A 23,135-nucleotide genomic window follows, 5' to 3' on the forward strand; every position below is an offset into this window, starting at 1 on the left:
GCAGCAATGGGCCAACATACCATTTCATCTCAACCCCATAATCTTAAAAGTCTTATTCCCACATAACTCGTTTGACATAAAACGATGGGGGGGCACGAGAGATGGAAATACGAGCCCGCGAGCAAAGGCCGTCACTTTACCTCGGCAACGTGAAGGAAGCTCAGTAACTTGCTCAGACACAGCTTCCACTTCAGTTAATATTCCAAACCCAGTCCAGTCTCGCGGCGCCTCGCGAGATCACCGCGCGCTGCTTCTTGGCAACCGACACGGCAACCACAGCGAAAAAAACAAATGCGCTATACTTTTTAATTTGATTCGCACCGAGCTGCTGGCCCTCCTAGGCGCTAACTAGCGGTGCCGCGGTACTGAATTTTAGTTTTGACTTTTTAAAAATTGGCATCGGCCCCATTTTTTCAAACCGGCTTACCCACAATGCTTTGTCCCTCAACGAATTTCAGTCAAGTTTAGTTTTCGGCGCCATTTTCGACTGGGTCCGAGGTGAGCGCTCGAATTTTTCTCGAATTTATTCCTTTATTTTTTATTTTCCGCGTGCGAAAGTGGTCCAAAAATATTCCTAAAATTTTTTTAAAAAAAACAGCAATCATTCGGCGTCGGAAAATCGGGATTCGGATTGATTTCCAAGGTATTGATGTAGTGGAAATGAAATCTTTTTTTAGCGGGATGAGATGCATGACAAATTTGTAAACATGTTGTTTCAGGGAAGTGGTTGCTAACTGCAATTTTTTTAAAACCCGGTTCCGTTTATTGCATTAAAATAAACTTTTGAGATGTGTGAACGTCTCGCTCGTTGAATAACTACGATTATTATCTCAGTCAAAATTTTAAGCATTTTTCATTTTGAACAGTTTTTTCCCGATTTTTTTTTCCTCCCGCATTGTAACTTTTGAATATTTTAGCCTTTGGTGCACTCTGTAAATTAAAACCGGTCATTTAAACCGAAAGACTAATATTGGACACGAATCATGTCAAATTTTGTTTTTTTATAAAGGCTATCCGTGCGCCTATTTAAGCTTTGAGTGACGTAGACTGCCTGAAATATACGTCGTTATGTACAGTTTTTTTTGCATTTGATCAAATGGTTCCATTTTGAGTAAATAATGTATTCTTTCTGGTGAGTTTTGCCCTTTGTACAATCTGTAAGGTTGACTTTTTAGACCCAGATTTTGTAACGTCATGATGTGGCATTGAATTACAGCAAAGTACAGTAACTTTTTCTAATCTGAGTAGGGTTGCGGTAAATTTGGAATTAATGGTGGTTCTTTTCAGAAGCTGATTTTTTAAAAAACTTTCATGTTATATTTTAGCTTCGTCTAACGATGTGGACTTTTTGGGAGGGAAAGGAATTGTATGGCAGTGAAGAGATGACTCCGTTTTCCTTAAATACTGTGGGCTTTTTTTGTTTTAATAATTCCTGGTCTAGGTTGAACCATGCCTGCCAAAACGAAGTCTTCCACAGCAAAGCAAAGCGCAAAACTGGGTCCGGGGGGAGCTGAGCCCCTGGATGAGTCTGACAACGAAATGGATATCCAACAAAAGGCAACCGCACCAAATGTAGATGAAACTACAAGAGGTAAACTTGCCTTTTTTTTCGCATATGGTTAATTTTACTTGCCTTTAATCACTCGTACTGTTGAAAATGAGCGTGTTTCATTTCTTCTAATTTTTTAATAAATTGAAGTTGCGATTTTCATTGCCTTGTAATTCGTTTTGAAATTGGATTTAACCGCCCAAATGATGGTCAAACAGGTTGCCGATTCCATTGCCTTTACTTTGAAATAGTTTGGGATCGTTTTGTAAACTTTGTTCTTCTGTTTTTACTTGGAGTTAACGGACGTAGTTTCATTCAATAGAGTGAGGAAATCAAACCAACATTAACTTCAGTTTGTGTCAGGATAGTATTTGAATTCCATAAGCTTCACTGACAATTGCAATGGATTACTTGTTCCTGGAAAGTTTGTTCTGTAGATTTTATGCCGGTTTTCAGCATGGACATGTGTATGCGTTGTAATAGCCAACGTTTAACCTGAAAGAAATATGTTCACTCGTGTAATGGATTACTTTTTTTTTGTTTGACAGCTTTTTTGCCCTTTACATTGAAGCGCAATGGGGTTTGGGTTTTCTTTTCATTGTGTTCCCTTTTTTCCTTTGCGCGTTTTTGTACAGTACGTGAATTGTGGGGGGAGGGGTTGAGTTTCTGTAGTCTGGAATCAAAACTGCGTTCGGAAGCTGCTGAAGATGTAAGAGATTTTAACTAAGAATTAAAAGGAAGAGTAATTTGTGTGCAAAATTATTTTCGTTTTTTTTAGAAAAGTTTGCCAGAAATTGGATAAAATTAGTTTTTCCAGATTGTTGCTGCAGCAACTCTAAAAGCAAGTATTTGGCAAGCGTACAAGATTCAATAGCAGCATTAAACTAGTGCAAGTTGAATACTTACTAGCCATTACTGCCGTCCAGTATTTTTATGTTCACTTTTTTACACGATTGCAAGGAAAGTTCCTGAAATATGGCCTGTGGCAGTGTTTAACAGAGCATCAATATGAATTTTATTGTAAATTAAAATATCTTGTTGTAGCACTCCCTTCCCCTCATACACAAACACAGTGGGTTTTAAACATTCACTTAAATTTATTAACTTAAATGTAACGCACTTCATCTTCAAATGTGTTACCCATGGTGATGAATATTGTTTTTTCCCAGCAAGATTGAAGCATGAATAATTTTAAGAAAAATATAAACATCTGTCTGGAAAATGTTTTGATTCATTAAAAAAACTGGTAACAAAATACTTAATGGTGTTCATTTTTGTGGCAAGTAGATCTTTAACTGTTCAATTTTGAAGTTGTAATTTTTGAATGGCTACACTTTCCAGATTTTTATGTATTGACTGTGATAAAATGGTATCTGATTTTTTTGTAGGAAAAATTCAACTTTAAACGTGAAATCTGAAGTGGCTTTTTGTAAAGAAATGTGGTGCAAAGTTGATGTTAGGTGAAACATTCAATTGTTTTCCACCCCTTTTCCTTGGTAGAATAGCATTTAATTTGTTTTGTCTCTTTTTAGATGTTGTCTCAGAATCACCAGTTGAACCAATAGATAATCGAAGCTTGGAAGAAATTTTAGCTGGCATATCTCCTCCTCCACCCCCAGCAATGACCAATGAACCTGGAGCTCCTCGCCTCATGATAACACATATAGTGAACCAAAATTTCAAATCCTATTCAGGAGAACAAATCCTAGGTCCTTTTCACAAGGTAAACCTTTTAAAATATATATATATTGTTATCTAATTTTGCTTTAAGAAATATGCTGTGCTTAATTTTTACTTGTGGCTGAGAATTTTACAGGTTTTGAAACATTTTGGGTGGAGATGTGAAACTGAAAAATGCTTGGTCAGTTCCCCTAAATTTAGAATTGATATGAATTTGAGATTTAATGTGTGTATTTATGTTGTCTTAAAAATAAAGTGAGTTTTTTTGACAAAAGTACAGTGACTTTAATAATTTAAAACAGTCCTGCTGAAAAACAAGAGTTGGTGTAAATGGACAGCTGGGAGTATTGCACGTCACACTTTATGCTGACTACAACTTCAGTATATGGTGCATAGCATTAATAATGGCCAGAAAAAATATTTTTAAAATATCTACAGTGTTCTGTAATTTTTTTTTTCCTTTTGTACAGAGGTTTTCTTGTATTATTGGACCAAATGGGAGTGGGAAATCAAATGTGATTGACTCAATGCTGTTTGTTTTTGGCTACCGGGCCCAAAAAATTCGTTCTAAAAAATTGTCTGTGCTCATTCACAATTCCGATGGGCACAAAGACATTCAGAGCTGCACTGTTGAAGTTCACTTTCAAAAAATCATTGATAAGGTAATTATACTACGTGATTGAAATTGTCTTTTCAAAAAAAATAAATGTTATACATCATAATTTATGCACTTCAATTATTTTAACCAGCAATATAATTTTTAAATGATTGAATAGAGCACTTATTTTTTTTCCTTACTTCCTGCTACTTTTGTTTGTATTGAATCTGAGGAAGTACAATTTGTAAATAAGTAATTGTGTTGGCTTTTTAGCATGTAAGTAAAGTATTGAATCAGAAGCCCTGATTGACTTTGTTTTTCTGTTTTGGGTTGGCTTAATGGGTAAAATATGTTAGTGCAACCTAAGAAAGTTTTATTAGTGTTCATTTAAATACAGTAAATATCTACAAAATGCTTTCTAAGGGTATTGAAATATAGTGGAAAATAAAAAGTCATTGATGTTCCAGTGTTTTGTATCAGTCAAATAAAATCAATGGAGGACATTGGAAGAAAATGTAGACAGAAACGATGGGGCAACTTTCTTGCCAAAAATACTTTTTTAAAGGAAGCTTTTATATAACATCTAATTTTCTGCCTGTACAGTCTGATTTTTGTGTGAAAACAAATGGATATTTGATTTCTCTCTTATCCAACAACTGCAGTGGAGATGGTGATAGGCAGTTTTGTTACCTTTAAAGAATACAAAATTATTTTTGTGGGGGGTTGGGGCTTTATATTGAAATGCCACTTTATAAAATTAGCCATTTAAAACACAGATACACTGATTTTGAGCATTGTGAAATGACAGATGAGCTGAGAAGTGAATTAAAATGATAATCAGTTGTACTATGGCAAACTGAAAATTAAAAATCTGAAATCAGTTCTAAAAATGTGTTAAGTATATAAAATACTTGTCGCACCTTTTCACCATTGTGTACCTGGTGTAATATTTAATTGTTAAACACTCATGCAAAGATGTAAAAATTGTTAGATTTATTTAAAGAAATTTGTAATTATCATTAAGAGAAATGTTTTTTGCAATGAGCTAACTAAAAGCACAATTATTTAAATTTCTGTATAAAAGATACTATATGCTGCAGCTTTTCATTATTAAATAATTTTTCAACAATCCGTTTTAATGAAAGGAAGGTGATGATTTTGAAGTTATTCCAAATAGCGAGTTCTATGTTTCAAGAACTGCCTACAAGGACAATTCATCAGTTTACCATATTAATGGAAAGAAATCGACATTCAAAGATGTAGGAATTTTGCTTCGCGGCCATGGAATTGATCTGGATCACAACAGATTTTTGATTCTTCAGGTAAGTCTCCTTAAGATCGCCATGAACTATATTAAATATCAATATTCTTTGTTGGGGGCGGGGGGAGGAATCTATGCGTGTGGAAGAAATGAACCAGCAGAGTTGTTCCTGTTACCTTAGATTGCTGTAGCAGCACATCATGGTTTGCAGGGCTGCTTTCACAACTCAAGCCATTATTTGCTGCTGTAGTGCTTTAAGACTAAATCAGAAAGAAAATTGCTTCCTATTCAATGAAACGTTTTACTTATTGTCATTTCTCACTTAATCAAGAAATTTTTTGAGTAGACACGTTAATGAAAACGCCAGTTACACTTTAGCAGCACGTAAATATTGGCGTGGTGATAATCGCCAATATTACTTGTGCTGCTGCAGTGTGACATGGTTTTATCATCCGCCAGATCGATGCATTTCAAAAGTGAATTTTTTTGGTGAATGTGACAGAAGAAAAAGTCAACTTAAATTGCTGTTAAAGGAATATCTTCTCATGTAGTAAGTATATTTAGATGCTACTTTGATTGAACTGGTAAATTGTTAGTATTTTCAAACTGCTTGCTAAAATATGTAAAAAGTAAAAGCCAATGTATTTGCAGCTGCAAATTAAAGCCTAACCCAAAATAAGGTTGAGCCCATTGTAACTTGTATTAATGTTGAAAGTATTTGAAAAATATCAGTGACACCAGTCCTTGTTTGGTAGAACCACTAAATTGTACCTGGGTTATGCTCATTGGGAAAATGCCTTTCCCATTGTTACTGTGGTTGTCAGCCAAACCAAACATATATATATAATATATTATGGATTGGAGGTGAAAAAAACAACCTATTTTTGATTTTTAATTAATTCGTGTTCACTATTCTTTAAACAATTTTTTTACACTTGTAGATTTAGCAGGCTGTGATGTTCTGAAGTTTTAATTACTGTGCCCTCATTCTATTTTTCTTGCTCTTCTGTAAGTAGCATTCTAGTTTTTGAATATTTTTCCTCCATCATTGGTTTGCTCAAGTACGGTAGTTGGAAGCAATGATCTCTCTAAAGTGCGTGTGTGTCTACATTATTTCAGTGTGCAGTAGGCCAGCATGTGAGTGGTCGTGAAGTACTTAAAGATTGCTGTGTAGCCATGCTCACCCGCAGCTTTGAGATAATGTTGGTTATGTCACTGCCTTTTTAACATACTAGTATGCAAATAATTGTACTCAGCAACGCAATGATATTTTTAATGTGCCAAAAAAACTATTAATGTTGGGAATAGAAATTAATTGTGGAAAGAAGGAACTGTTCAATGCTATGTTAGTTGCAGCAAAAACATTTACAAATTATTTTAATAATGTTCCTCACATTGCCAGTGCACCATTTTTCCTAGTTTTGTGCCTAATCACTTTTTTCTTCTCGGAATTTTTGTAACTTCCTGGTAGTGGATTGAAACTGACACACTGCAGTAATTTTAACCTAACACTGGGCAGGAAACCCCCAGGGTTTTGAACCCCGCCTAGTATTATTCCATTGGGTTCAATGGCAAATAAAATCAATGGGGCCTACACCAGTGATGCAACTGATCCCAACAGGATAGGTTAAAATAATCCCTAATGTGGCTGCATCTATGCATTTATGATTTCAGGCTTTTCATAGTTATGGCTGAATCTCTCCTTAATATGTAAGTTATATGTATAGTTTACAAAGTTCTTTTTTGTAAATATGTCATTTGACTAACTCTGCTACTTGTGATAATTCACTTTTCACAGAGGATGAAAAATAAGTGTAGACGTGATGTATGCAATACATAAGATTCCTTACTGAGATGACTAAAGACCTGTCAAAGGCTTCAGGTGCCTTGGGTCAACCTGCTCACCACCCCTGTCCCCATCCTCAAAACGCTGGAAATGAAACCTGCTTCTCTGATATAATAAAGTCACAATTCCTATATTTTCTTGAATTGAATGCAAACCACTCTCTTGAAGGCCATATTTTTAAGTCAGTCAAAATTTAAGTGTTATGGATTCTTGCTCCCAACTGGAGCAAACTTAGCAAGCGTCTTATACAAGAATTAGGAGCAGGAGTAGGTCATTCGGCCCCTTGAGCCTGCTCTGCCAGTCAATAAGACCATGGCTGATCTGGTTGTGGCCTCAACTCCATTTTCTGTCCATCCCCCATAACCCTTTACTCCCTTGTGGCCTCAACTCCATTGCTTCCTGTCCTTCTGAAGTTCACCAAGGTTCCTTTGACAGCACCTTCCAAACCCAGGACCACTACCATCTAGAAGGACAAGGGCAGCAGCTACATGGGAACACCACTACCTGGAAGTTCCCCTCCAAGTCACTCACCATCCTGACTTAGAAATATATCGCCATGCCTTCACTGTTGCTGGGTCAAAATCCTGGAACTTCCTTCCTAACAGCACTGTGGGTGTACCTACACCACATGGACAGCTGTGGCTCAAGAAGGCAGCTCATCACCACCTTCTCAAGGGCAATTAGGGATGGGCAGGGATGCCCAGCCAGCGAAGCCCACATCCCGTAAATGAATTCAAAAAAATCTAACTTGGCCTTGAGTTAATTCCATGGCCCAGGCTGCATTTGCCAATCTGAAGATTAAAATCATCCATGATTATTGCAGTACCTTTCTTACTAACCCCCATTATTTTTTCCTTTATACTCTGTCCTACAGTGTAGTTGTTGTCAGGGGCCTGTAAACAAGTGACTTCTTACCTTTGCTATTTCTTATCTCTATGCAAACTTATTCTACATTTTGATCTTCTGAACTAAGGTCATCACTCACTCTTGTGCTAATGGCAACCTTAATTAACAGAACTACCCCACTACCTAGTTTCCTATTCTTCCGAAATGTCAAATACCCTTGCATATTTAGAACACCTTGCAACCACATCTCTGAAATGGCTATCAGGTCATACATATTTATTTCTATTTATGCTATCAATTTGTCTGTTTTGTTACGAATGCTGTGCACATTCAGAAACAGAGCCTTTAATTCTGTCCTTTTACTATTCTTACAAAATCTAGCCTTATCTGCAGAGTTTGTAAGCTCTGTCCCTTTCTGCCTCATCCTTTCTCTTTATTTTGCCTCATCTCCTCTCACATAATCCACCGCTCCTACTATTTCGTTTAAAGCCCTTTACCGCCCCTGGAATTATCTTCCGGAGCACAGTGTCCAGGTAACTTTCCTCCTCCCTGATACATTACAGCATCTAAAGCTCTGAGTCCAGCTCATCAGCTCTGAGCCAGAGTTCCTCGAGTTGCAGACACTTACTGCAGATGTGGTTGCCATGGATCACACTGACATCCAGCTCCCACATACTACAGCTGCAACACATCACCTGCCTGGCCATCCATATTGTCTTTTAATTAACTAATTATTTTAATTAATGCTCTAGTCCTACTTGTGCACATGATTTTATTATTTCAATAAATGTTATACTTACCCTGATTAAAATTTCCTAGTTTAGGTAAGAGAAAATGCTCCCCAACAAATTAATCGCTTACCTTCTTTCATGTTACATCACAATTCAGTTTTCTTTAGAATACTCTGAACCCATTGGCTTGCCCCCTTAGCTTTTCAAACTCTGTGCTGTCTCTAGGTTATCCTCCTTTTCAGATAAGCAACTTGTCTTTCTCCCTGTGCATCGAATTCCCAACTTCACACTTGGCCTATGCCTCACTCAAGCATAGTCTCTTCTCCGTGAGTCCCCTTACTGTTGAGTGGTGTGAGCCCATCCAAGACGGTCAGCATGCTTTTAAAAGATTGATCACCTTGCCTCTTTTATCCTTTGAAAAGTGGAATCTGCGAAGATACGGCAGAAGTGTTCAAAATTTTAAATGGTTAGATGATGGATCCCAATAAATTTTGCTATATTCAGGAGTGCAAGCAAAGGGTGTAATGGGCCAAATCTGTAGTACAGAGTATATAGCAAGAAATTAATGGGGCTTGTAAGAAAGGGTACTGCAATAATCATGGGTGACTTTAATCTACGTGTAGATTAGGTGAAACAGATTGGCAAAGGTAGCCTGGAAAATGAGTTCATACAGTGTATTCGGGATGATTTCTTAGAGTAGTATGTTCTAGGTCCAACCAGTGAGCAGGCTATTCTAGACCTGCTTATGTGCAATGAGGCTGATTTAACCAATAACCTCATAGTAAAGGAGCCTCTAGGCGACAGCAATCATAACATGATAGAATTTTACGTTCAGTTCGAAGGTGAGAAGTGTGGGCCTATGACTAGTATTTTATACCTAAATAAAGATAATGAAGGCAGAGTTGCCTTGGAAACTAGGTTAAAAAGTAAGACAGTAGAGATGCAATGGCAGACTTTTAAGGAGATATTTAATAACTCTCAGTAGATTTATTCCAGTGAAAAAGAAAGACACTTTGAGAAGGGTGAACCGTCCGTGGCTAAGTAAGGAAGTTAAGGCTATTATCAAACCGAAACACACTCTACACTTCTGTGACCCCCACCCCGCCACTATTTAGTTTAAAGCCCTCTCTGCTGCCCCAGTTATACGACTTGCCAGAACACTGGTCCCAGCATGGCTCAGATGAAGACTGTCCTAACTGTACAGCTCCCACTTTCCCCAGTACTGGTGCCAGTGCACCATGAACCTCAACCTATTTCTCCCACACCAGTCTTTGAGCCACACGTTCATCTCTCTCATTTTATTTACCCAACTCCAATTTGCTCTTGGCTCAGGTAATAATCCAGAAGTAATTACCTGAGCAATCTCTGGATTCACTGCCCTTGACAGCAAGGCAGCATTGGACAGAGTTTGGCATCAGGGAGTCCTAGCAAAACTGGAGTCAATGGGAATCAGGGGGGAACTCTTTGCTGATTGGAGTCACACCAAAATAAAGGAAGATGGCTCTGGCTGTTGGAAGTCAATCGTCAGTTCCAGGGCATCATTGCAGGAGTTCTTCAGGGTAGTGTCCTAGGCCCATCCATCTACAGCTGCTTCATCAATAGCCTTCCTTCCATCATAAGGTCAGAGGTGGGGGTTCAGTGATGATTGCACAATATTCAGATCCAAGATACTGAAGCAGTCCATGTCCACTCACAGCAAGACCTGGACAATATCGAGGCTTGGGTTGATAAGTGGCAAGTAAGGTTCATGCCACACGAGTGCCAGGCAATGATGATCTCCAGCAGGAGAGAACCTAACCATCACCCCTTGACATTCAGTGGTATTATCAGCATTGAATTCCCCATTATCAACATCCTGTGGGGGGTTAACATTAGCCAGAAGCTGAGCTGGACTAGCCATATAAACACTGGCGACAAGAGTAGGTCAGAGGCTAGGAATCCTGCGGTGAGTGACTCACCTCCTGACTCTCCAAAGTCGTCCATCTACAAGGCATAAGTCAGGAGTGTGATGGACCACTCTCCACTTGCTTGGATGAGTGCAGTTCCAACAACACCCTCAAGAAGCTTGACACCATCCAGGACAAAGCAGCCTCCTTGATTGGCATCCCACCCACAAACATTTACTCACTCCACCATTGATGCACAGTGCAGCAGTATGTTCCATCTACAAGATGCACTGCAGGAACTCACCAAGGTTTCTTAGACAGCACCTTCCAAACCCATGACCACTGCATCTAGAAGGAGAAGCGCAGCAGACATATGGGAAGTCCACCACCTGTAAGTTCCCCTCCAAGCCACTCGCCATACTGACTTGGAAAAATATTGCTGTTCCTTCACTGTCGCTGGGTCAAAGTCCAGGAACGTCCTCCCTAACAGGAGTGTGGGTGTACCTACACCACATGGGCTGCAGCGGTTCAAGAAGGCAGCTCACCACTACCTTCTCGAGAGCAATTAGTGATGGGCAATAAATGCTGGCCTAGCCAGCAATGTCCACATCCTGTGAATGATTTATAAAGAACCTTTTGAGGTTCTGCGCATTAATTTAGCCCCCAGCTGCTCATAATCCCTAAGCAGAACCCTTTCCTAGTCCTGTCTGTTGTTGGTACTCATGTGGACCACAACAGCTGAATCTTCCCTTTCCTATTGCAAGTTCCTTTCCAGACCAGAGCAGAAGTTCCGAACCCTGGCACTGGGCAGGCAACACAACCATCTAGAGTCTCGTTCTCGGCTACAGAGAACTGTGTCTATCCGCCCTCGGCTTGAATGGCTTCCTGTACCTTTGTGCCGTGGTCAGTTCATTCATCCATATAGGCTGCAAGAACCTTGAACCTGTTGGACAATTGCAAAGGCTGAAGCACCTCCTCTTCTACCTTCTCGATTCCCTTACTTTGCACTTGCACCCTCCTGTCCATGACCACTGATCAAAATTAGAATACCCTATCCTGAGGGCTGTTGACAGCCTTATGGAACAAAGTGTCCAGGTAACTTTCCCCCTCCCTGATACATTACAGTGTCTATAGCTCAGCCTCTAGCTCGTTGACGCTGAGCCAATTAATAAAACCTTTTTAATAAATTATCTAAGTTTTGGAAGATACTTATTATTATTTCAATTAATGATATATTTACCTCAAGTAATATTCCCTAATTTAGATACGTGAAAATGCTTACTAACTATATCAACTTACTAACCAAAAGACTTACTATATCAGTCACTTAACTTCATTGCTATAATTTCACACTTTGACTTTCTTTGGAATACACTGAACAACCACCGCCTGCCACCCACCCCCACCCCAACCAACAAGCTCTTCAAACTCTTACCGCTGTCTCTAGGTTACTCTTTATTTCTGGTAAGCAAATTGTAACTTTACAACTAGTGGGGGCTGGAAAAAGGAGCACCTCTGTACCAAATTCCCACATGAATCAAATTCCAAACTATACACTCTGCCTGCATCTCACTCCAGGGTAGTCTCCTCTGCATGCATCCCTTTACTCTGGTTATTCCAGGTGCCCTGGTCAATGTTTATGCCTCAATCAACATTAAAAAAAACACCTAATCTGCTTCACTTTATGGAATCTTGCACATAAGTTGACTGCTGCATTCCCTACATTACAACATTGACTTTACTTCAAAATGTACTTCATTGGCTGAACAGGACCTTGGGGTGTTCTGAGTGTTCAGTTCCAGAATGCCAGATGATGCAAGATGATAGAACTGGAACTAATTTTTACACGCTTTCTTTTTTTATATATATATATACACACACACATACTCACTAACTTGGGAGGTAACACATTACAAATGTTCACCTCCTAGCCTAATACCTACTGTTTATAGGAACAAATAAACAGAAGTGAAATCCCAGTTAATGGTTGCCACCTGTATACAATTAATGCAGGTCTGGAAAGGCGCTCAATGCGCAGTGGCAATATCGTAGCTGATGAGGTTTAACCGAGCCCCAATTATTGCTTACTGAAAACTTTTCCCAATACCCGGCTTTGACGACTTGAAATATAGTCGGCAATGGCAATTTTTGACCGTACCTGCGGAGAAAAGATATAAATCCACATCCTTCTAAAGGGGCTGGGTATGGAGGTGGGAGAGGGAAATTTGTAGATATCTACAGACTTGTTTGTGTTTGGTTTAAGAAGAGTTTATAAGTATATCATCTTTTTCTGTGCCAGTATGAGTGGAATGGAGTAAGGGCACATACATAGTGTCAGTAGGTACTTGAAATGGCTGATGTATGTTGCCTCACATGTAGAACCTAGGTGCTTCATTGCAAAGGAGAAACTGGAACGAATGGTACAAGCCTAGGTTGTGGAAGTATGTGCAATTTTATATCAAGAGTGCACCTGCAGGTATTTATAAATCATGGCTCTTTGCCTGTAGGTGTTCACAATTTTATTTTTCATTTAGTGGGGTCTGACACCCCGTCACTTCATTTATCATCCTTTTCTTGTTTTTGAGCATACATCTACTGCTATGGAAAACTTTATCAGACCATTTTACCCTGGTGAGGTGTACTAAAGTTACTGTCTTGTAAGAATTCTACTTCAAAAGAAATGCTTTTAATTTATTTTCTCTGTCAGACTTAAAATAAAATAAAAGCTCATGGTGTAGGGGTAACATATTGGTATGGATAGAGGATTGGCTAGCTATCAGGAAGCAGAGAGTTGGCATAAATGGGTCTTTTTCTGGTTTGCTGGATGTGATGAGTGGTGTGCCACAGGGACCAGTGCTGGGACCTCAACTTTTTACAATATATATAAATGACTTGGATGAAGGGACCGAAGGAAAGGTGGCTAAATTTGCTGACGACACAAAGATGGGTCGGAAAATAAATTGTAATGGGGATGTAAGGAGGCTATAAGTGACATAAGTTAAGTGAATGAGCAAAGATCTAGCAAATGTGAAATCGTTCATTTTGGCAGGAAGAATCAAAAGGAAGCTTATCTAAATGGTGAGAGATTGCAGAGCTATGAGATTCAGAGGGAGCTGGGTGTCCTAGTGCATGAATCACAAAAGGTTAGTATGCAGGTACAGCAGGTAGTTAAGAAAGCTAATGGAATGTTATCATTTATTGTGAGGGGAATTGATTACAAAAGTAGGGAGGTTATGCTCCAGTTATACAGGGCACTGGTGAGACCACTTCTGAAGTACTGTGTACAGCACTGGTCTCCTTATTTAATGAAAGATGTAAATGCATTAGAAGCAGTTCACAGAAGGTTTACTAGACTAATACCAGGAATGGGCGGGTTGTCCTATGATGAAAAGGTGGGCAGGTTAGACTTGTATCTAATGGAATTTAGAAGAGTAAGAGTTGACTTAATTGAAACCTTTAAGATCCTGAGGGGTCTTGATAGGGTGAATGTGGAGAGGATGTTTCCTCTTTTGGGATAATCTAGAACTAGGGGTCACTGTTTTAAAATAAGGGATCACTCATTTAAGACGGAGATGAGAATTTTTTCTCTCACAGGGTTGAGCCTCTTTGGAACTTGCTTCCTCAAAAGGTGTAGAAGTAGAATGTTTGAATATTTTTAAGGCAGAGCTAGATAGATTCTTGATTAACAAGGGGGTGAAAGGTTATCTGGGGTAGGCAAGAATGTGGGGTTGAAGTTACATTCGGATGAGCCACGATCTTATTGAATGGCGGAGCAGGCTTGAGGGGCCGAGTGGCCTATCCCTCCTAATTGGTATGTTCGTATGAAAATTGTCAAAAAGATTGTAATTGTGAATAGTGTAATAGTGTTGCTGGTTGATTAAAAAGGGTTATTAAATGCTGATATCTCTGGTTCTTTTAGTTGTCCATGTTTAAATGAAATTGTGTTTGGATTAACTCCATTGTATGAAATGCTTCTATTTTGCAGTTGTTCACTTTGAATGCCAGTAGGCAATTCCATAGTAATTGCAGTACAGAAACAGGCCGTTTGGTCCAAGTGGTCGATGCCAGTGTTTATGCTCCACTTGAGCCTCCTTCCATCCTACTATATCTAGCCCTAGTGGCATAACCTTCCATTCCTTTTCTCCTTGTGTACTTATCTAGCTTTTCCTCAAATTCAGCTCTACTATATGCCTTAAACACTTCATGTCATAGTTCCATGATCTAGCCCTTCTCTCAGTCAATAAGTTTCTCCTGAATTCCCTATTGGACTTGTAAATGACTAAGACTTATATTAGGCTACCCCTCGGCCTTCTGTTTTCTAAGAAGAACCCAGCCTGTTCAGTCTTCTCTATTAGGTATAATTTTTCAGTTTTGGTTTCAGCTTTATAAATCATCTTGTACCTTTGTAGTTTCTCTATATATCCTTTTTGTAATATGGAGCCTGAAACTATCTTTTAAGAGAAAAGTATATGCAGAGAGAGATATTTGGATTGCTCTAATATACAGCCAGCCCAGACATGAAGGATTGAAGGGCTTCATTTCTGCTGTTAATTTCAGTGGTTCCTCAAGTTGTATCGAAAAGTAGTATGTGTTTTTATTCCCTTCTCTTCAGCTTGGTTGTCACCTACTCATTTTGCTATGTATCACCAGCTGGTTAAGGCAAATGAAAGTGGGGTAGTCAACAACATGACACCAAAAACCCATGTTGAACTTTGTGGTCCAAACTTGATGTTTTCCTCCTCCACCAATTTGATGAATATCAGTAAGTCAACTTAGTTTGATGTGCTCTATTTCCTTCCCAGCAAAAGCAAGATCAGAAATCTGATCCTCAAAGCCTTTCTAACTTCTACAATACTCAGATCAAAAGTGTGATGCATGATGCCAGAACGTGTTGTTCCAGTGTTTCGAGATTCCAGGATAGAGCTGTTCACTTGATCGTATCCCCTCCCGATCACCACCACCACACCCCACACCAACCATTAGGCTCCATATCCACCAGCCATATGATCTACAGAATTACAATTTGGCATGATCTAACATTTGATGCTACTTGCATCTGATGCTGAGATAAGATGCATGTGACTACTTTCTGACCCTGTAAGATGGTTTCTGTGTTGATACAAGGCACACGTCAGGAGTGTGGTGGAATGCTCTCCATTTGCCTGAATTTGTGTGACTCCAACATTATTCAAAAAGCTTGACACCATCCAGGACAAATCAGCCTGCTTGATTGGCCATCCCATTCACCAACCTAAACATTCATTCCCCCACCACCAACGCACAGTGGTAGCAGTATGAACCAATATACAAGATGCACAAAGCTCGCCAAGCTTCCTTCAACAGCACCTTCCAAACATATCACCTCTACCACCTAAAAGGACAAGGGTAAAAAAGCATGGAACACCACCACCTGCAACTTCTCCCCTAAGCCACATATCATCCTGTTCCGTCAATATTCCTGTTGCTGAACTGCCACCGGATGAAAAAGCTGGAACTCCCTACTGTGGGTTTACCTATGCCAGATGGACTGCAGTGGTTTGAGAAGGCAGCTCACCACCACCTTATGATGGGCAATTAAGAATGAGCAAGAAATGCTGGCCTTGCCAGCTGTGCTCATATCCCATGAAAGAATAAAAAAAAGTTGGTTTTTAATCTGATAAACACAATGATGGATAACAAATATAGGTATAATAAATTCTTTGAGAGCCCAATTAAAAGGGACACTGAAGGGTTCCAATGCTTAATTTGAAGAGTACAGAGTGCAAAAGCAAAGATTTCTGTGGATGGGTACTCTGCTGTAATATTTTAATCAAATGCCCTTCGATTTAACTGAAGGTTTCTTGCATCTAAACTAGCAATAGTGCAGAATATGTACAAGTAACCATTTTGCTCGTCTCAATACAAAAGGGACCAAGTGGAAAAATGTTAGTCAACCTCCAACACCGCACTGCTGTGAATCCCAATGGAAAATAACTTCACTGAAGTCTCCAATTACTTCAGTTTGGTGTTTTGTCTTCATTTTAACTTCCTCAGTCTGTCGGTGACCCCCCATATTGGAAATTTATTTTTCTTTGAGTACATCCCATGAAATTTAGTTTCCATTCTGGGGAGATTATCAATGGTCAAGTAGTTCATTTTAGCATATTTGATGTTCTGTTTGCATTGACTGCATTTGTACACTTTTATTGTCCTCTTCCTATCTTGCTAAGGAAAAGTAGCATTTGCAAAGTGTCCCCTTGTGGAGAGTTTGAATTTAAATAACAGCTTAAATTATTCTGAAGTTTACTTGTAAAGCAAAAAGCTCATTGATGACATTACAGTTTCTTTTGTACTTAAGATTTAACTACCTAGTGGCAAAAAGCAATTGAATGATTCTTAATTGCATGGGTAAAATGATAAACTTGTGTTAGCCAGATATTGGAGAAATAATGTGTCAAATCCGTTTTGGAGCACAAGTTGTTAGGATGTCAGTGTTCCTGTTGATGGTGATATTAAGTGATTAAAAGCAACCTGGCAGGAATTTATTAATTCAAAAGATTCAAAATAATCTTTGTGAATCCATGCCATGATTTCCTGGATGAGTGCACATTTTCGATTCTACAATACTGCTGAATGTGCGGCTTGTTATTACAATGGAATCTTCCTCTAAGTAATGTGAGTCATTCATCCAGGAAGTTGATCCAGGTATGTACTTAGCTAATTCTAACCATCATTTCGATGAGAAGCATTATAAATGAAGGGTTCAGAGATGCAACTCTAGGTTCTTTGATGGTGAAAACATTTGCTTGGTGAAATGGAATTATCTTTTTCAGCTTGCAGTCTTTTTTTTACCAGTGTCATAGCTCACGAGCTGTATGTTGTCCATGTTGCAAGAGCTTTTTGTCTAAGGTAATTGTTATGTCAGAATAAAACTTGCTTCATTGGACAACTACACCAGGTTAAATCAGTGCACCAATTGTGGATATTCAGGATCACTTGTGTTTTATCAAAATTTAGCAAGTGTGGTATGCAGTCATTAAACTTGAATAACCTAATCTTCACACTCCTTTTGAGGAAACAAATATTTAATTTGGAGCTCTAGATGTCTTCTGGGCATTGTTGTGATGTATGCCATCTGCATAAAACTTTGCTTATAGGTACAAGCTGTATTTAGTTGCAGTTGTTGTCCATGCATGTTGCCATACTGGGAAAGTAATTTCAAATTCTCTGCTTCAGAATTGCTTAGAGCTCCCATTTACTCAGAAATGGTGTTTCTCTGTTTTTGGCATTGTTTGGCAGCATAAGGCAACTTCTGACTACAGCAATGTGTGTAAAAACTATCAAAAATTATTTATTGTAATCAATATGACCTGACTTACATTTAGTTTTCCTTTTAGTTGGGACGTGTACTTAAAGTGGCAAGGGTTGTGAATAAAACAGCGCAAATCATTAAGCAACCAAATTTACAGGACAATATAGAGCGGTCTGCGCCCCTGCGCGCGCGCGTCCCCCCCCCCCCCCCCGGCAAATTTGTAGTAAGTAAATTAAACCCTAATAATTTAGTGGAGTATAACTGGTTACGCAATAGAAATATGGTTTGAGGTTTGATAGGGTTTTTTATGCAAGCATTTCAGTTCTATCTATTAAGATATATTTTATAGGTACCAAATATGTGATTTATGTTTAACGATGTTTTGATTCCAAACATTGCTTTAGTCATGACAGAGCAATTGCTCATTGGAAAACAGAACCATCAGTGAGTTGTGAATTTTTAAATATTGAGTGATAAACTTATTTTATGATCCATCTACTAGATGTCAGTGAATTAAGTGTTCACTACCAGCTGTTAAGTGAATCATACCAACTTAAAGTTGTACGGAAAAATACATTTATCTAAATGGGTTAGGGGGCAAAACTTCACTTTATTTACCCATGTTACAGTTTGGGTTTGCCACTTACAGTTGCTTGGATTCAGTGGTGATTGTTATTGGCATATGAGCATAGGAATTAGGAGCAGGAGTAGGCCATTGGCCCCTTGAGCTTGCTCCACCATTCAATAAGAATCATGGCTGACCTGATTGTAACCGCAACCCCACGTTCCCACCCACCCCCAAAAACCTTTCACTCCCTTGCTTATCAAGACTCTATCTAGCTCTGCCTTAAAAATATTCAAAGACTGCTTCCACTGCTTTTAAGGAAGAGAGTTCCAAAGACACTACCCTCTGAGAGATGCCATAAACAGTTGGCACATCCTTTGCATGTTGGTGCAAATGCTCACTGCTCAATATCTACTTATGCAGTAATGTGATCCAGTAGTGTAACAATAGTACTTCTCATCATCACAACTGTGACTTTCATGCATACTGTCACATGTCTCCAATCTTTTTGAAGGAGATGGAAAAACATGAGACCGTGAAAATTGTTAAGCAAGCGACCTGCAAAGCAACAGGAAAGATCACACTTCTGCCATTCAGTCAGCCAACTTATTGTCATGTAATACAAAAAAAACAGTGAACACTGCTTCCACAGCTTAATGGGGCATATTACTTGAATTAAAAAAGAAACTAAGAGTACAGTTATCTAATAATTTTGACACTGGACTAATAATTGAAAAGCTGAATTCAAATCCCATCATAATAAGTGATTTATTTTTATAACTGGTCATTTGTGGGAGGTAGCAGCAGTGAAAGATGGACTAGACTGCTGAATTCATGTAAAAACTCAACTGAGGCTCTGCAAGTGTGGTGGAGGCAGATTTAATCATGGCTTTTGAAGGAAAATTGGATTATTATCTGAAGAAAAATTTGCGGGGCCAAAAAGGCAAGGGAGTGAAACTAGGTGAATTGCTCTTGCACAGATGTGACAGGCTGAATGGCCACCTTCTGTCCTGTAACAATTTTATGATTCTATGATACACCAATGTCCTTCATGGTAGAGAACCTAGTACCCCTATATTGTTTGGCTTACATATAATTCTGGTGTTATTCCATAGCAGAGTTAGGAGTGGAAATGCTGTCTTGCTGGTTTTGCTCGCTTTCCATGAACAAATATATTTTTTAAATAAACTATTTAACTACCTTTCCTGAGCCGAGCTAAAGCTGATCTTTGTTTAAATGTGGTTTTGCAAAATTGTTGGACCTGATTCTCCATGTCTTGACCCTCAACCCACTCCCGCTACCACCCCCTACCCCCAATTCTAGTGAAATAGTTGTCAGTCAAGCCTGTTACTACCTTTTTAAATTGGCTTTATGCAAAGCTCAACAGGAAGAAACATTAAATTCCTTTGAGGTGCAGATAGTTGCTGGGATCACTTGAGAATGAGGTAGATTTGCAACAGGAGGCTTCTATAACACGTGGACAATCTAAAGTACCAGTCTTTTGCTTAGGTTGAAAATTATCCTAATTGCTCCTTTTAATTTTTCCTGATGGTCATGGCTAGCAGTTTCAATGTCTGGCTCTAATACTTATTTTCCAAATTGCCTTTTTCTTTTAAGCCAGTGAAGTTGATTTGTTTTAACACATCTAGACATGCTTTCAATCAAAATTTCTTTCTGTGAAGAGTAAAGAAGTTTACTTCCAAATCATGATAGCTCATTAGCGTTTTTTAAATGCTATTTGCTACTGAATGTTTCAACAAATTATGTAGATCTTATTGATTACAAAATGAGAATGCTTTTATTTCATGGTCAGATCATAATCTCAAATATAATTAAATATTTCAAGATTACACTGTGCCTGCTTTATTTTAAGTCTGAACCTTTGAATATAAATCCAAATTAAATTAATGGTTTTATTTTTGTCTCGGGACCCATTTTTCTCAACATTGCTCACCGAAGGGCATGTACGTGTAATTCATTTCCAGCTTAATGTTAAAAGCAGCAATTTACAAAGTATCTATATAGTACCTCTTAAAATTGTATTTATTCTTTGTAAACATTAATGAATGTTACCAAATCAATAATGCCACTGCCTACATGTTTGGCCTATTGTCAGGGTGAAGTGGAGCAAATTGCCATGATGAAGCCAAAAGGCCAAAATGAGCACACTGAGGGTATGCTGGAATATCTAGAAGACATAATTGGATCCGGGCGATTGAAAGAACCAATCCAGGTCCTCTGTCGCAGAGTTGAGATTTTGAATGAACAGAGAGGAGAAAAGGTAAGTTTGAAGCTGTGTTGAGTAAATAATCAAATGTAACATTCCTAAATGTAAAGGCAACTGTTATTGCTATTATGTTTACTGCTGCTAACAAGATACTTTTCAAGATTTTATAGTACTGAACTTTGAGTTTTTGTTGGCTGTTCAGCAATTCTTGGAAACTTCCAGACATTTGGTTTGTAGTTATAAAGTGGAGTATTAAGCATAGCAGTTTATCATTGGATGTTACTGTAATTGTCATAAAACATGTGTACATTTAAAAAAATTAGCCACCTATGGAGAACCTTAGAGAAACTATTTTGGATTGGTTCAAAGATGAAACAGTTTCTTTGAAATCTCTGTACAGTGGTGTGCATTCAAAAACAAATTGTATAGCAATGACTTGAATTTCATTGTGAAAAATACAAAGTTGTTAAACTTGCTCTTATTTTAGCTTAATAGGGTTAAGATGGTGGAAAAAGAAAAGGATGCATTGGAAGGAGAAAAAAATCATGCAATTGAGTTTCTTGCCTTGGAAAATGAGATTGTGAAGAAAAAGAATCGTGTCTTGCAATATTACATGTATGTTCAATTTAGTGTTGCAAAGTACTACATTAATACTATTGTTCATTATGTTACCTTATCTACATTTTTAAACAAATTAATAGATCCTAAATACTGACAAATTGAAATGCTTGTTTGTAATTAGTATTTATGTTAGTTCCTGCTGCCGCTGTAATAATAAGCACATGCAACGCAACGTATTTCTTAAAAACTGAGCACTGTCGTTGGCTCTTATCAGAACATTTCATTTCTCCGATTTAAATTGTATTTTTATTTATTATTCATTCATGGGATGTGGGCATCACTGGCTAGGCCAGCATTTATTGCCCATTCCTAATTTAAGAGTCAACCACATTGCTGTGGGCCTGGAGTCACATGTAGGCCAACTAGGTATGGGCAGTAGATCTCCTTCCCTATAGGGACATTAGTGAACCAGATGGGTTTTTACAACAATTGGGAATGGTCATCGTCAGACTTTTAATTCCAGATTATTTATTGAATTCAAGTTTCCCCATCTGCCCTGGTGGGATTCGAACCCTGGTCCCCAGAGAATTACCCTTGGTCTTCTGGAATACTAGCCCAGTGACGCTATCACTATGCCACCACCTTCCCCCTTTCTGCTTTAAACTGCATACAAATCACACTTAGGAAAAGTCAGATTTTTGGTTGAGCTCAATCTAGACTCTGCTTTAAATTTTTATTTTTCCCTTCGCCCACCAGTCATGATGTGCAGAAAAGGATAGCCGATATGGGAGCACAGAAACAAAAAATCCATGAAGACACGCAAGATATCCGTGACAAAAGTGTCAAACTTGTGGAAGACATAAAAGTCAAAAATAATGCTTTGAAGCATCTTGAAAAGTAAGGCATATACTTCTTTACAGTAAATACAGAAGGGCCGTTGACCTGAAATAGCTATGTTTCTCTGTCCACAGATGCTGTCAGACCTACTGGTATTTGCACTATTTTTTATTTATATTTCTGATTTTCATCGTCCATAGTATTTTGTTGTTGCACTTTGTAGTTTTGAGCTCTCGTTAAATGATTTTGTCCCACAGAAATATAAAATGTGTTGATATGTCACTGACATTCAGTCCCTTATGGGTGGAATATAACACAATTTTTTGGCTTTGGTCTTGTCACCACAACTGAGGTTTGTTACCCAATTATTTTAAAAACATTTGAGGATAAGACTGTAGACAACAGACAAGAGACCATTCAGCATTCAAGTGAATAAAAACAAAAATTAAGGATATAAAAATAGATATATAGGAAAGACCATTTTATTTTTAAGCTCTTGACTTTCAGGAAAAGAAACTAACTAATTTTGTGAACAAAGGTCCTATAATGTTTTTCCTGCCCCCATTTTCCCCAAAGGTAAATTGAGAGAACTCTGGAATATCAATTTAACTTTTGCCTTCCTTGGTAGAACATTTCAACCTGCAAATTGGGAACTGTCATAATCATCAGTGAATTATGATCTGATCTTACATCTCAGTTGATATTTTATCCATATAACTTGTTGTGATATGGCAGGTGGTACTTGCCAGGCTGACTAAATCCCAAAGGAAAACTTGGCCGCCAAGCTATCGTTACGATTTGTATTTGTAGTACAAGAAGGTATGTGTACTGAAGCCAGAAGTAAAGAGTCCACTACCACTTCTAGAGATTTTAACTATTAAATTAAAACATTCATTAGCATAAGAAAAGAAAACTTAACACACAAGATTACAGTTCCACTGTTAAATTTAGTCTTAAAACATTTGCCAAAAGATTTCTACTTAGCTAGACTCCCAAATAAACACCCTTTTTCAGGTGGCAGTCCAAATAGATTCTTAATCTATAAAACATCCAGTAATATTACCACAAGGCACCCAGTTTTGCTAAAAGTGAGATTTCACAGGGTTTCCCTCTCCCTCACTCGACAATGGAAATCCAAGGCTAAAATGAAACCTTGCTATCTGGAACAAGTACGCACTTCCTTGGGATGGCTAAAAGCTGATACTTCACAGTACACTCTTCAAGATCTCACATGGCCACTCCATTCATATAACTTTC

At 38.3% G+C, this 23,135-nt stretch overlaps 2 protein-coding genes and 1 non-coding gene across 6 annotated transcripts in view; 2 read left to right on the forward strand and 1 right to left on the reverse strand.

Moving 5' to 3' along the window:
• ift80 (intraflagellar transport 80 homolog (Chlamydomonas)) overlaps positions 1–227 on the reverse strand; it is a 259,291-nt gene extending 259,064 nt beyond the window's left edge. For both annotated transcript variants that reach the window (XM_078563768.1, XM_078563766.1), the window contains exon 1: positions 141–227. The gene's annotated coding sequence lies outside the window, so the exon portion shown is untranslated. The remainder of the gene's footprint in view (positions 1–140) is intronic.
• A 184-nt stretch (positions 228–411) lies between these two features.
• The window catches only part of smc4 (structural maintenance of chromosomes 4), a 67,080-nt gene continuing 44,356 nt past the window's right edge, over positions 412–23,135 (forward strand). The window contains exons 1-9 of one of the 3 annotated variants that reach the window (XM_078563770.1): positions 457–498; positions 599–643; positions 1,442–1,591; positions 3,082–3,272; positions 3,700–3,891; positions 4,973–5,149; positions 20,370–20,534; positions 20,968–21,095; positions 21,798–21,938. In XM_078563770.1, the coding sequence (XP_078419896.1) occupies positions 1,450–1,591; positions 3,082–3,272; positions 3,700–3,891; positions 4,973–5,149; positions 20,370–20,534; positions 20,968–21,095; positions 21,798–21,938 (1,136 nt within the window). In that variant the 5' untranslated portion in view covers positions 457–498; positions 599–643; positions 1,442–1,449. Of the gene's footprint in view, positions 644–1,441; positions 1,592–3,081; positions 3,273–3,699; positions 3,892–4,972; positions 5,150–20,369; positions 20,535–20,967; positions 21,096–21,797; positions 21,939–23,135 lie in introns of all 3 variants that reach the window. The other 2 variants (XM_078563771.1, XM_078563769.1) reach the window with 2 other exon arrangements.
• Positions 12,424–12,561, forward strand: LOC144694320 (U4 spliceosomal RNA). The gene has a single exon (XR_013579707.1). It is a non-coding gene; the product is annotated as a U4 spliceosomal RNA (small nuclear RNA).

This window comes from Cetorhinus maximus, chromosome 19 (genome assembly GCF_964194155.1).
Source record: "Cetorhinus maximus chromosome 19, sCetMax3.hap1.1, whole genome shotgun sequence".
NCBI classification, from domain to species: Eukaryota; Metazoa; Chordata; class Chondrichthyes; order Lamniformes; family Cetorhinidae; genus Cetorhinus; species Cetorhinus maximus.